The following is a 13,591-nucleotide window of genomic DNA, read 5'->3' as shown; positions in this document are numbered from 1 at the left end:
CAAAATAGTCCAAAAAGCTACCAGAATGCAAATTTTTAAAATTTAAAACCGTAAATTTTTAACATATTTATGAATATGGCAGAAATATTATTCCAGAATAAATCAATTTACACCTTAAATAACTTTCAATATTTTACTCTCCATAAAATATATATTTTGTCAAAATTATACAAGTTAGAAATAAGTGCAAGATGACATCGGGCCATTAATAACAATAAAATAAAATGATCTGGAGGGCCGGATCCGGCCCCTGGGCCTTGACTTTGACACATGTGCCCTAATGGAAAGGGCCAATTTAAGAGGGTTCCTCCACCGGCATTGTTAGCTCCAAGGTTGGTCTTCGGAAGCGCTAAGAGGAACTGTTGGGAATGAGGAGGAGGTGCGGCGTTGTTGTCAGGTTGGCTGGCGTTGCTTGGCTCCACTCGAGGACTCCTTTAATGTGCAGCGGAGTAGAATAAGTGAGAGGCTGCGGGCACCAGCTGAGCTCACTCTCGTCTTCGCCTGGTAGCTGAGGGGTGAGCCGCTGCCACCTGACACTGGGCACACGGCTCTTGGCAACGTGGCGTAGCACACATGTCCCCTCATTTGGATGGAGATTCAGACACAACACACAAAAGCCCCCCTCTTAGAACTCCTCCCTCTCACCCTCCCTTCATTCACGCACCCTCTCTCTTCCTGTTTTAGTTTTTGACAGCATCATAATAATCTGAGTATCTTCTTGATCATGCCCCATGTTTTTTCTTTCCTTTTTTCCCCCTCGTCTTCTCGGAGACGAGTTTGAAATTGCCTGCGTCAGGACTTTGCTAATTAAAGTCATACTTTCAAAAATGCCATAATAACTGTTAATTAGCTTGATGCTATTTTCAGCATAATTTGCTAATTAGTGGAAAACCTGTACAGCGTTTCTCTCTAATTACAGTATGGCTCCGCACGGCGCATCTGTGCCTTGACTCCAAATGATACCATTACAAAGTCCCGTATTACACATTCTCTCAAAACAGTTAATTGCCTCCACAGATAGTGAGATACTTCAGTCAGCTGATTTTTATGGTAATAAATGGACAGGCACAGACACGAACCAGCCTGGTTCATATTTATGAAATATGAAAAGGGAAAACAACCTCCTTATGAGATGCAAAGAGTTAGTTTGGAATATAATCTGGTCAGTTCTGATGGTTTTATGTGCATCGTGGACTTTTAATGAAGTTTGATGCATTTTTCTGCAGCTACTTTGCTGGCGAGGGAACCATAACGTTGTAATTAAAGCCAAAGACGGGGGCATTAGCCCTATGTAAAGTAAAGCTCTGATAGATTGCGATGTCGGGGTGGCTTGCCGTGTAAATACAAGTAGGAACATGATGTGACCGTGCCACAGCTTATTACCAAGAATGAAGCTGGAGTTGTTGTCCCACCAGTTATTATCATGTAGCCAAGCTTGGGGAGAGAATTATGGACATGACCACAGGTTGACCCCAATATCTGTGTTTACTAGACGCAAATTATGAGTCATTAAGTGTGGTGAGCGGCGTGATTGGCATGACCTCCGACCTCAGGACGTCAGCTGTGCCCATCCGCTGCTTCGCCCTGCTTTTGACAGCCACCAGTCTGACAGGGGGGAGCATCGGTGCTGGCTAATTAATGCAACACTTCAGAGACCCTTTCATTTATGGCTTCTGAAAGGCATTATTAAATTAATTAAACCACCAAGAGTTAGTCATTATGAAATCAGGAGGTTTACATGGATGACAGCGTTTATGAATTAAACATCCCCAAAGTTCCTCGCAGGAGATACCTCGAGCTGCATGCGGATACCTAGCGCGACAGATGTTTGCCCCCCCTCCTTCCTCGAGCTAACCTGTATTGCAAGCTATTTAGGTCTCATTTGGGGGTTGAAAACTAAAGGCAGGAGAGAAAGAGGTTCAGGGTAGCTAATGAGCAGAGAAAGAGAGGGGAAAAGGAGGTCACTAGCTCTGTTCAGCTGTAGACAGTACAGATGGTTCTGTTTTATACAATACAACAATGCCGTGCATCAATTTGTTGATCGTTAATAGATAGCTACTCTCAGAAGGATTGCCGACTGGGATCAGTTGTCTGTGGGTTTTAGCTGAGAACTCTGCATTTGTAGCCTGGAAACATTTAGAAAAGCTGCGTGCTGTTTTTAACTCGTCATGTGATGCGAAAACTACAAATGGTTCACGAGATAAATCCCATAAACTTGGGCTTAGCTAGAGAGCAGAGGGCAGAGATGAGCAGCTCACTCAGGAGGCTCGACGATAGACTCCTTTTCATCTGCGGACTGAGATTCACAGATTATCTCGAGAGGCTCTCTAGCTCTGTCCTCGTCTCTATTTCTCTTTTTCTGTTACACCCTCCCTCCCTCCCTCCTTCGCCCCTCGATTCAGGAAGTTTGCCAGCTACTGTCTTTGTTTACAATGCCAAGGGAAAATGTCAGAGGCGTTGAGAAAAATATCCTTAGAATCTTTTTTTTTTCATCTTCTTAATCTAACAGTTTACTGAACTTGATAAGTGTCCTATCAACATGCTAATCAAATTACTTCGGAACCAAAATTGACAGTTTTCATTAATTATACAAGATTATTCTAATTGCAATTCAAATTTATTCATTCCGAACAGAAGGTATTCAGTAATATTTTACAAAATTTGCATATTAAATGGAGGGAGTTGTGCATTATGCATGGTAATGTATGCACAGTTTCTTATTTTTAACTTCACGGCCATATGTGGTGTCGTTGTAGGAGCAGGTGAAAAGTCTAAGTGTGTTTAATTTGCTTGACAAACATTCGGCTGGAGCTTGTCAAGGGGAGTATTGTGAATGCCAATCTTTATTCCCTCTTTATTGATTACCCCAAACTCTGAACATCTGGAGGTAAATGGCACTGAGAGAGATGAACTGAATCGTGGGATTAGTACCCTCAATGACTGAATCACTATCAATTACTTCAATAGCATAATTCAAGTGTACTGCATAAAAGCTGCACTACCTTGGTTTTAGCCGGGATTAATATTGCAATTTAACGTAACAATGGAGGCATGGGGAATGATATGGATGGAGTCCAACTTTTTTACATTGAAGTCAGAGAGCTAATGCTGTTATCTAAATACGGATGTTTTTAATTCCTAATTTAGGCTTTGTTTGTAGAATGAAAAGGCTCAACGCATTAGGCACATGCTTTAAAAGGTAATGGATTCTGTGAGTAAAACAACCTTATTTATTCACTGAGACGCAAAACCCCCAATTTGCGCTTTGTTTTTATTTCCTAAAGCGGGCAGTGAAGTGCAAACAGCTTACTGTGAAGCTGTTTACTACTGTATATGACAAAGGGTGTGTGTGCATGCGCGTGTTTGCATGTTCCTGTGTGTTTTTGCGGGGAAGGGGGTGGCTCTTCCACCTCCACAGGCAAGGTCTTGTGTTGCAATGTAAGCGTAATAATTATCAAACAGCATCAGGGGCTCTGGGTACGGGCTTTAACAGGGGGAGTGCATGTTTGATATGTAGAATCAGCCCATAGTGCATCCATAGAGGGTGACTAAATCGCACGGTTCATGGATCACATTAGTATTGCTCTGCATCCACCCTCGCACTATAGGTGATTTCCATTTAGACACACATTTCCACATGAAGATAAATATGACTTGAATCGTAATTTCCCTGAAGTAAATATAATACAAATACAACATAATACAGTGTCAGGCCAGGCAGGCTAATAGATTACTAGTGTGTTTTCCATTTGTATGGTAAGTGGTGAACCTGGGTGGTGGTCTGGCGAGTAACAAATTGAATGTTTAATCCATCTCAGTGCAGATTGAGGGTATCAGAAAAAATCGCTAGTCTTTCCAGCTCTCTTGTGAATGCTACTACTCTAGATATATATATATATATATAAATATATATTTTACTCTTAAGGGGTCTGAGGCATGTTGGCGGATTAACAAGATGTGCCAAGTGGTAGATAAATTCAAATTTTCCTCCTTTTTTTTCTCAGTTTTGTTTTTTTCTTATAGGTATTTGGATTTGACAGGCACTCACTCACAAGTGTATTCTCTGATGTGGGATTAAAAACCAGAGCAGCTCTGTTTGAGCTAGATAGTTAAAATATTTCATGACTTTTAATTACTGAATTTTATATTGTAGCGTTAAATTATTAACAGGAATCTTGCTCGCCACTTACGAGTGTGGAAGTCATTACGCTTTAGCATTATTCTAATCTTTCGGAGGCTTCTTCTTTATATGTAAGAGAAACGGTTGCCGTGACAAATATGCAAAAGATGTGCTTTCTTAATCTCACTGAACATTCTCTAAATACATATTTAATTCTTTAATAAATGTTTGCTCTGACATTTAGAGAGCCTCAACCGCACTAGATCTTATATAAGTGTGACAAATTGATATTTTTATATGGCGTAATTTGTTTACTATGATGTTTTTGCGAGGACTTATTACAAACTAATTAAAGAAATCACTTTGATATAATTAGTCAGATTTCAGGAAGCTCATTAGTAGTAATTTGCATGAAAAATAAGCCCTGTAGTGGTGCTTAGACCCAGCTATCCGATCGGTGTTTTATCTGGCTACACATCATCCCCCCATTGTTTGTTGTTTTGAGGCCGCCTGAAGTGGCCCACAATATTTTCAGTCATTGCCCTGAGAAGCGGCGGGGTGTCTTTCAACAAATTCCTCCCCTAAAGCAAGTCAACCTGTATGTGGAAGCAGACACACGCCGCTGTGTACATAAGGCAGGAGGAGTGAGCGGCAAAACACTCTCCATTTATCTGTCAGGTTCCTGACAAAGAACTGAGCTGACAAGCGAGGGTTTCCCTCAGCAGAGCAGGGGGGCTTTATTCAGCATACTTACATGCCCAGTCTATGCCCAGAGACTCATGTTATTTGCAAATCACATTCTTTGAAAATTCACAAACGGGGCGAGACATGCCACGCTACGGGTTTGTCAGCCGCCTTCACAACAGCTAGCTGTATCGCTAACAGTGTGCGGTTCGGTTAGGAAGCAGCTTTCTCTGAGCATTTGCCTCGCTGTCACTTTTTCCAACACATGCGTTCTGTGTCTTCATGCTTGGGGTCTTTCCTCCCTCAGAGGGTTGCCATCTTCCCTTTGGATTGACAAAACGCCAAAAAAAAAAAGGAAAAAAAAAGAGACATTCCTGGAATTACATCATTCTGCTGCTGAGCCAATTCTGCCAGATATTCATATACAGTATCTGAATTAGACAAGAAATACAAAGTTTTTTTGTTATTTTTTTCGACTACACGATACCCTTGTCTCAGAATGCTGGTACAAAAGCAGGATCTGTTTATTCTTTATTCCGTTTTCCCACCATGGACGAAATCCTTCCCTAAACATCCGGACAGAGAAGCACTTGTGTAGTGCTGATGTCACAGACCTACCTGGCCTCCCTCTCACAAAAGCTAAGGTATCATTAGCTAGGCCCTCACAATGGCCATTCAACCAAGCCGCTGCGCTCCTCAGGACTTGGGAACAATGTTATTTTTTGTCTCAGAATTATAAAGACAGAGTTTTGCAGGAAACCTGACAGACAAAACCTTATAGAGGTCAATGCTTCAGGCGGCTTTTGGGTTTAATCTTTTCCCATTAGCATTTTAACCCCCCCCCCCCTCCCTCCCTTTACTTTTTTTTACTCACACACACAAAGACCATATTTACGGAGTCAAAAGTAGAAGGTCTTAATCTCTTGTGAGTCTTTTTAAAACTTTTTGCATTTTTTTAAAAACTTTTTTTTTTTAAGCTTGTGCTGGATGTTGTTTACTAGGCATTAAACTAAAAGTGTGAGCAGAAAAACAGGAAAAAGCAACCACAGCATGAGCCAAACCGAACATGAAAAATCACCTGTGCTGTCACAAAAAAAAAAAAAAAAAATGTCAACCCTTAAAGTCAAGGGTTGGGACAATGCAAATATTGCTAACGATACAACACTTATAGGTTTATGATGCTACCTTTGTGTGTGTGTTTGGTTGGTCACATTCACTTACACTTGTGTGTGCATGTGTGTGTGTGACTCCATGTGTGTGATTCATTCCAGGGCAGTTTTAGTCCTTATAAAATATTCATTTTGGTTGTGCAGGGCCCTGTAATTGCCATCTCTCACCCTGAATTATTTATACCTCGCACAGACTGACAAAGCTTTGCCATACGGCCCCAGATGAATCAGAAAGCAGCCATCTCTGCTGCCAACAGCACTGGGCTTTCACACAAATATGGCAGCCACGTCTCTCTGCCTGGCCTCTCTTAATTTGACATTTTCTTTTTCTCCCTGCCTTTGTCCTAGGAGCACAGAAAGGTTACCTGTTAGCTTTAAGCACCGACCCACTCTTTGTCTTTCTGCCTCTATCCCCCCCTCACCTGCATGACAGTTTTGTTTTTATTGGTTTGAAGCCTTCAGAGGATGCGTTAATATGGTGGCAATGTCAGAGTGACTGCCTCATGTATTATCATGACTGACCAGGCCTGACAGCCACTTTAGATGTATGTATTATACATTAGCTACAATATGATGTAGACATGCATTCATAAGTTCCAGCATGCATGGACAAACACTAAAACCACTGACCTAAACACACACGCAAATCCGTACTGGCATGCTGAGTCCAGCAAGGCTGTGCACTGAAACAGTCACAGCCCCCCCCTGCTGGCCTTCGCTGTCTCGCTGTGTGCCTCCGTGTCTGGCCTGGGTCTGATCACTCCAAGGTGCCACAGGAGAGTGTTGGTGCTGTATGGCTCTCATTGTAAACCCACTCTTTGGCCTTCCACAACCCCAACACCCTAAATACCACTATTCACCCCGGCCAGCTCCTCCAACATATGCTTATCTTCCATCTCACTAGTGCGGGGAGGTGCTGACTGGTATTTCCTCAAGGCCCCGAGCTCCAGCTCCGACCACTAATCAAAGCACCATATTTCTCCTCATGCGCAAAAATAACCTGAAGACACCGCTATGGTGTCCAGCTGGTGAGCAAAGTAAACGGTCCTGAGGGCTGTTTTGTTGATGTGCGTGATTATTTTTGTAACGCCAGCAACCTTCTCCTCTAAGATTGTTAATCTTGCCAAAGTCATTATCAGTAATAATCATCACATAGTCTTTTATGAGGCACATGATGCAGATGATGTTTGTTCTTTAGTGGCAATCAGTGTCTTGCTTGTTTTTACAACAGGACTATGTGAAACAAAACAACGCAGAATTATTTATGTTTGGTGTCTTATTATATTGCGTTCAAAGTCACGGTAGAGTAAAGCCTCATTCGGGGTAAAACAAAGAGCAGCGTGCAACGGCACACAGCCTCGACCGAATCTGGATGGGAAAAGAAGGGAGGAAAGCTCACGGCTAAAAATGCAACGCGCGTCAGGCTGGAGCTAAAAGCTGCATAAAGCACACAGCCTTAGTCCACTGTTAGCAAGTGATGGATAGTTAGCAGGAGCTCCAGGTCTTCGTCTAATCTGTTACAGTAAACCTGTTCCAAAGCCTGTAGGGAATCAGCGGAGGCTGGCTGGGAGTAGGCTTGACGTGAAACCATTTGTGAAGACGGGCGATTCTCTTAAGTAAGAAAGTAACAGTGTGGAGGGAGATGGCTGGAAAGTAGTCAAGGCAGGAGGTGAGGAGGATGAGTGAGAGTGCGAGGGAGAGTGAAGGAGGAAGAGATACCATAATGAGTCCTGTAGCCATGGACTAAATGAAGAGGGATTGACAGAGTGAGGGATCCTCAAGTGAAATAATGTCAATGCCACTCTGCCCATTAGAGAGAAAGAAGGGGTGGGGGGGGTGGAGAGGGCAAAGAGGGATGAATGGAGAGACACAGCCACATCTTATGTTGCAGAGGAAGCACATAAATTATTTGTGACACTCTTGCAACACACACACCACAGACAAAAAAAATAATATGAAACAACAAAACGAACAGGCGATTGGTGAAAGAAAAAAAAAATATGGAAGGAGAAAAGGCCTTGGAAATACCCAATAAATTCTCTGAGACGTGTAGTTGAGATATTTGACGTGGAACAATAATAATCATGGTGACATCTGCCTTGCTGCTCTCTGAGGAGGCGTGCAAAGCCTGCGAGTGGAAGGGGTTAATCTTCCAAACCCAATAAGGTTGGATAGTGAGGCACTTGTTCCCTGATAAAGAAGTGATAGGATCTGTGGGTCTGGTCCCTCGGCGCTTGTACAGGGGTAGAGCAAATATTGTTAATGTGCTGTGGTTTACTTCAGCTAAGGCGAGAAAAACAGCCCCTCTTGACGAGGGAGGACAGTGGCAAAGTGGAAAATGGCAGAAAGGACCCCTCGGCTCCATTTGGCCGTCCAAATCCAGTCGGCTGCCCAAATACGTGGTCGGGAAGATTAAGATCTATAAGTGTCTCTATTTCTCGTTTTACCTGCTCTGCCTTGTCACAACAGGGATCTGAATGCAGTTCAGTGAGGTGCCTAATAACTGGAGCGGTAGGTAGTGAAGGCAGGAGGCTTGACATTAAGACCCTGGCGTTTTGGAAATCCGATACGCTATTGACCCGTGTACTACTATCTCAGCGTAGAGATCTGGTGTCAGCAGATTGTAGTCTGGTGTTGGGAGCCGTTTCTTACAGGGCTCTTGTAACAGGGGCCCATTGAGTCTGGGAGGCAGCTGGGGCCTGATGGGCTGGAGCTAGGTGGTGATCGATACTCACCGCCTTGCAACGGATGACCTCACTGTCATGGCTGCGGGCTGTGGACACTGCATGCTAGTCATTAGTGCCGGGGCACCAATCAGAAGCTTAGAGTTGTCAATACCTGCCTCTTACAGATACTGTGGCCATCTGTCAGTGTATTGTGTAACAGTCTAAGTAAATATGGGCTAGCTCTTTTGAACAATAAGAACAAGGTGTAGCATCGATGGAAAGAAATATGCTTTGTGGAAAGCTGTTTAGGAAATCAGTAAGTACTTCGAACATCCCTTTTATTTTTTCAAATCATTTTTTAAAAAGTTTTTTTCAAAGAAAACTGACATCTGAAGTGGATGGAGTCTTCTTAATAATACAACATTATCCTTATTTGCCCTCTTGAGTCAGATCAGAAGGATGGACACTTATGCATGAGTGACATCAACCCTGCAATTAAGTCGGCCATTTAAATGAGAGAAGGCCTTCTTTACCTCGCATGTTTGTTTTCCCCCCTCTCCCTTCCCTCTTTTTTTCTTCTTCTTCTTCGTCTCTTCCCCCCTCTGTTTGATGATGGCAGAGGGTGAGCTCGAATTAGGGCGATGGGTCTTCCTTTGAGTGTCAGCCTAAAATGATCAGAGTAAAGATAAGAGGGTCTAGCAGCCCTCAAATCAGTCAAAGTGCCAAAGTCGGCCTTTTTCTCCTCAATTACCGGGTATGTGAAGCCAGGGAGTGGAAGGCGCAGAGCCTGCTGCATTACTAAAGAGACAATCTATTTCCCCTTTGACCAGAGGGAGAAAAATCATTATGGCATGATTAGTAGCTTCGGCAGTGGGCGAGCATGGAGGTACTACAGGAGCACCGTATTAATTGCCTTAGACCGAGGCATGAGCAGGATTGTTTTAACGTTGATTTGTGGACCTGTATGACTAGCTGTCGGAGATAAAAGCTCATGTCAGGTCTTAGTTATACTGGCAGACTTCTGGCATGCAGACAGAGAGGTTTGATGTCAAAATGAGCTTCTGTAGCTGCCCTGGAAGTCTCTCTCTCTATATGCCTGTCGATGTCTTCCTCTTTGTCTTTCTTCACACTTCATAGTTTTCCTTTTCACCTCCCACTATCCCTCCCTCTGTTACCCCTCCTTTCCTCTCAGATGGACTACTCCCCACCCCTTCCCGCACTCCTTTTCTCTCCTCCAACTGATAGCTGCCTTGGCCGATTATTTCATCCAGTGCGGTCCACTGAGAGCCTCCTCTACCGGCTTTGGAAGAGCTTTAATTAGCCATGTTAATATCCCCTTCATTGGCCTTAATATCACTCAACACCTTCCTCCATCTCGGCGGCCACCAGGGTCCCCCTGTCCTGTCAGAACAGCTGATTATTGAGAAGGATAGCTTTAATCAAACCTAATTGCAGTTCATTCTTTCCCTCTATCCCCCTTTGCCCTCCATTGCCAACGTCTAATGGCAGCGACGACTTGATATCCCATTAAAAAACAATTAAACAACCTCCTTTTGTCTCTGTGCGTGCCAAAACACAAGCACAAACTTCTGTAGATATTTAAGAAGTAAAGAAGAGGGAGAGGGGCCTCGTCTTAATTGCTCTGCTTTTCACTAAGGACCAATTTGCACTGCGCTCATGGAGAATCTTAACCAACTCAAATGTAATGGATGCTATAGCACCGCCACTACTGTGGACTATGAAAACCAGGCTTATCTTTTTAGGGGAGAAATTGTGCTTAATTGCCTTCATAACAGTAAACATAAAGGGGGCTACTTTATGATTGCGTGGGCACTCAATTTCTTGCGTTTATTGTTTCTTAACTTTTGTTTTTTTGCTGTAGCGGGAAGAGCGCGTAAAAGACAGAGGAAGTTCTGAAGCCGTCCTTTTATGAAGTGAACGCATTGCCTGTGAAACAAGTTCTGCGTATTGCGCTGACATAAATCGTCTCTCGATAGGTGATGCAAGTGCATGAGCAGCCTCACACAAAGCGAGGAAACACACACACATAAATACAAGCCAGTGGTCTTACCCAATCTGTATGAGAGGCAACAGACAAATAAAAGTCGTATTTCAGGTCTGCTTTCCGCAGATGTCTGCTGCTCTACATTATGACTCTTCAGGGAAATAAAAACAGGGTCAGGGAATTAGAGTACATAATGGTCATTTTGATGATCAGCCAACAGATGCAACCCGAAAACACAGTGAACACAATCAAGTGAAACGCACTAATGACAAGTTCGGTTTTTTATGGGCTCGCCACACACCGACAGGCAATCAGCATTCTGGCATGGGTTAAAGCGTCTTTTATTGATGTCCAAGCCAAAGCTTCTTGGATGTGGAGTGAAAATATTTTCTCACCTCTCCGTTCCCTCCTGGGCTGGAGTGAAGCACAAGTTATAGGAGTCTATCGAAGAATGCTTCCAAATGACCAGCGCATGTGTTAATGTGGCCAGGGTTAGAAGGGTCATTTCAGACTCTGATTTATGGGCTGGCCCGCGTCCCACTGGGTGAACGGGAAGCCTTAAGTGTTGTGAAAGCATCCTCGCAGGCCACACAAGCCACTGGATTTAGCTGAATGAAACGGCCGTGCAATCTATAGTAATCCAATGATTCCAACAGCCAAGTTCGTTTTACAAGGAAAACTGTTTTTCTTCACATATTTTATGCTAAAACCACGTGAGGAAAAACAAAGTGTGTTTGCGGTAAATCGCGGAAAACAAAGACGGCATCCGTCGTGATTCTGTGGGGAGAATTTGCACAGACAAGAAGTCAATTTTATTGCTTATTATCCTTATTTATGGAGGGCTTTACACCAAAGATTAAATCTAAGATCATTGGCGTTAGTGGTTTTCTCTCACTTTGTAACTTTTACTCCAACTTTTTAAATCAAGTCACAGCAGATTTCAAAAGTTGAGCGATGAATCCATCCAGACCCGAGAAAAAAGGCAGCTAACAAACTAACCAAGCCCAGATCTCACTCAGACGTGACATTTGTTCAGAGACGATTAGCCAGGTTGTAATTTGTGGCATAATTGCCTCACCCACCCACAAGTACACCACTGTGTATGCATTATCTGTAGTGTGTGTCTGTGTGTGTGGCATAGCGTGGTCCCAGGAGTGTCCGCCTAATTGCCTGACAGGACTATAAGTTTTGTGGCGCGCTCTCACCTTGTTAGGTCCTTTATCCCTGATGCTCTTCAAACAAGACCTGGTCACAGGTGGGCCTCATTTGCTTCCCTATTGAACAGGAGAACTTTAATTGCACAGGGGGTGTCCTGGGATTAAAGAGGTGGGTGGAATATCAAGTGACTTCCTGTATGTTAGTGGCAGATGGGTGTTGGGAAAGGCCCGTGAACTCAGGTGAGAGTATAGGATCACGATAAGGGCAGAATCTCTTAAATTTACAACTTTTGACTTATTGGAATGAAAAAGTGAATTGAATGAATGGGTGGGAATGGTTTATCATTTTCTACTTTTGCAAAATAACTCATAGTTCCAACACATCTTCTCTCTTTTTCAGGTTCTTCCTAAAGTTCTTCCTCAAGTGCAATCAGAACTGTCTGAAGAATGCGGGCAACCCACGAGACATGCGCAGATTTCAGGTGACTACACACAAGCTTTTATTCCTGCAGAAATGCACAAACCGATCCAAACACACACCGACACAAATTCACATACGGACACATTTTTTTTATTATCGGCACTGAAGGGGGCAAAAACCAGAGAACAGAGAGAGAAAGGATTTCTGTGTCCTGTGCGCTCCGGATGGAATATTTATTAGGGAATACCATCTGACACAAATAAGAATACAGGATTTAAGAGTGCCATCAATTGTGTTCCTGACAGCTTTCTGAGCCTCAGCACAGAGGGGAGGACGATCCAACCACATGTAACAACAATGTTAAGTCAGGATTTGTCTGGCAGAGGAAATGCATACCTCCTTGTGCACACATATGCGCGAGCACGGATGTTGATGACACACACACACACAACTGCATGCTCTTAAACGGCAGGAGAGCATATGTTTGCTTTTTCTATATCCCTCTCATTCTTTGCACGCACTTAATGTGCCACATATGCAGTTCCTTGTATAAAAAGTGAAGACCATCTGAAGTCATCTGAAACCTGCTGGAATTGACACTAAGAGGAAATGGACGTTGAGTACTTTTGAGGCCCTTTTACTGTTTCTTTTACCCTTTAACATCTGATGTGTCAAGAAGTCTTAAAATGATTGACCTCCCGCTGATCCATTTATCAAACCATCCATCTATCCTACCCAGACGTGTTCACCAGAAACGACCCGCTAGGTCAAGGTGAGACAGCCAGAGTTTAGCGCGATTTGTTCTATCAAGGTAACGACAAACTACAGGAGGAGGTCCGCCACTACAAGCACTGCTCTGTGATGGACACATAGGCAGGCATCCTCCAGGAGGAAGCCCAGACATGAAACAGACAAGACAGGGTGTCCCCTCCTGATGTCACCACCATCAGACCTCTCCTGCCTCCTCAAATCTTCCCTCGGGGTGAATGTGGACTGATGCATGACAGCCACCACGGGCTTTCACCTTCACTCCTCGGTGTGTCAGAAGAAATGCAGCAGCTGGGTTTTTAGCATCCCTCTTTTTGTGTCTAAAACAACTGTGTTTTTTTTATCACAGGATGATGACCGTCCTTTATCTTCTGTCCCACAGTTAGAGTGCTATTCCCCTCAAATAGATTTGCCAGATGCTCCAGCTTAGGTGTTTCTCTGGCCAAAGTTGTGTATTCGACATGCCTTCAACTCTACTTATTACCCCCCAAAACCAGCTGGAGGCCAGAAAGGGCCCAATCCATCATCCTCAGCTTGGCCCAGCTCTGAACCTGCTCGCAAGAATGGAGCTCTTTCACTTCCCCTTCCTTACCTAAACCCC

At 43.6% G+C, this 13,591-nt stretch overlaps 1 protein-coding gene across 4 annotated transcripts in view; it reads left to right on the top strand.

Annotated features, from left to right (window-relative positions):
• Nucleotides 1-13,591, top strand: part of LOC112161577 (EBF transcription factor 3) — a gene marked incomplete at its 3' end in the record, with an annotated part of 69,453 nt that overhangs the window by 29,673 nt on the left and 26,189 nt on the right. For all 4 annotated transcript variants that reach the window (XM_024296805.1, XM_024296803.1, XM_024296807.1 and 1 more), the window contains 1 exon segment: nucleotides 12,202-12,283. In XM_024296805.1, the coding sequence (XP_024152573.1) occupies nucleotides 12,202-12,283 (82 nt within the window).

Source organism: Oryzias melastigma, linkage group LG15, assembly GCF_002922805.2.
Source record: "Oryzias melastigma strain HK-1 linkage group LG15, ASM292280v2, whole genome shotgun sequence".
In the NCBI taxonomy this organism is placed as follows: Eukaryota; Metazoa; Chordata; class Actinopteri; order Beloniformes; family Adrianichthyidae; genus Oryzias; species Oryzias melastigma.
Note: the sequence above shows the minus strand (reverse complement) of the source record. Positions and strands in the feature narration are given on the sequence as shown.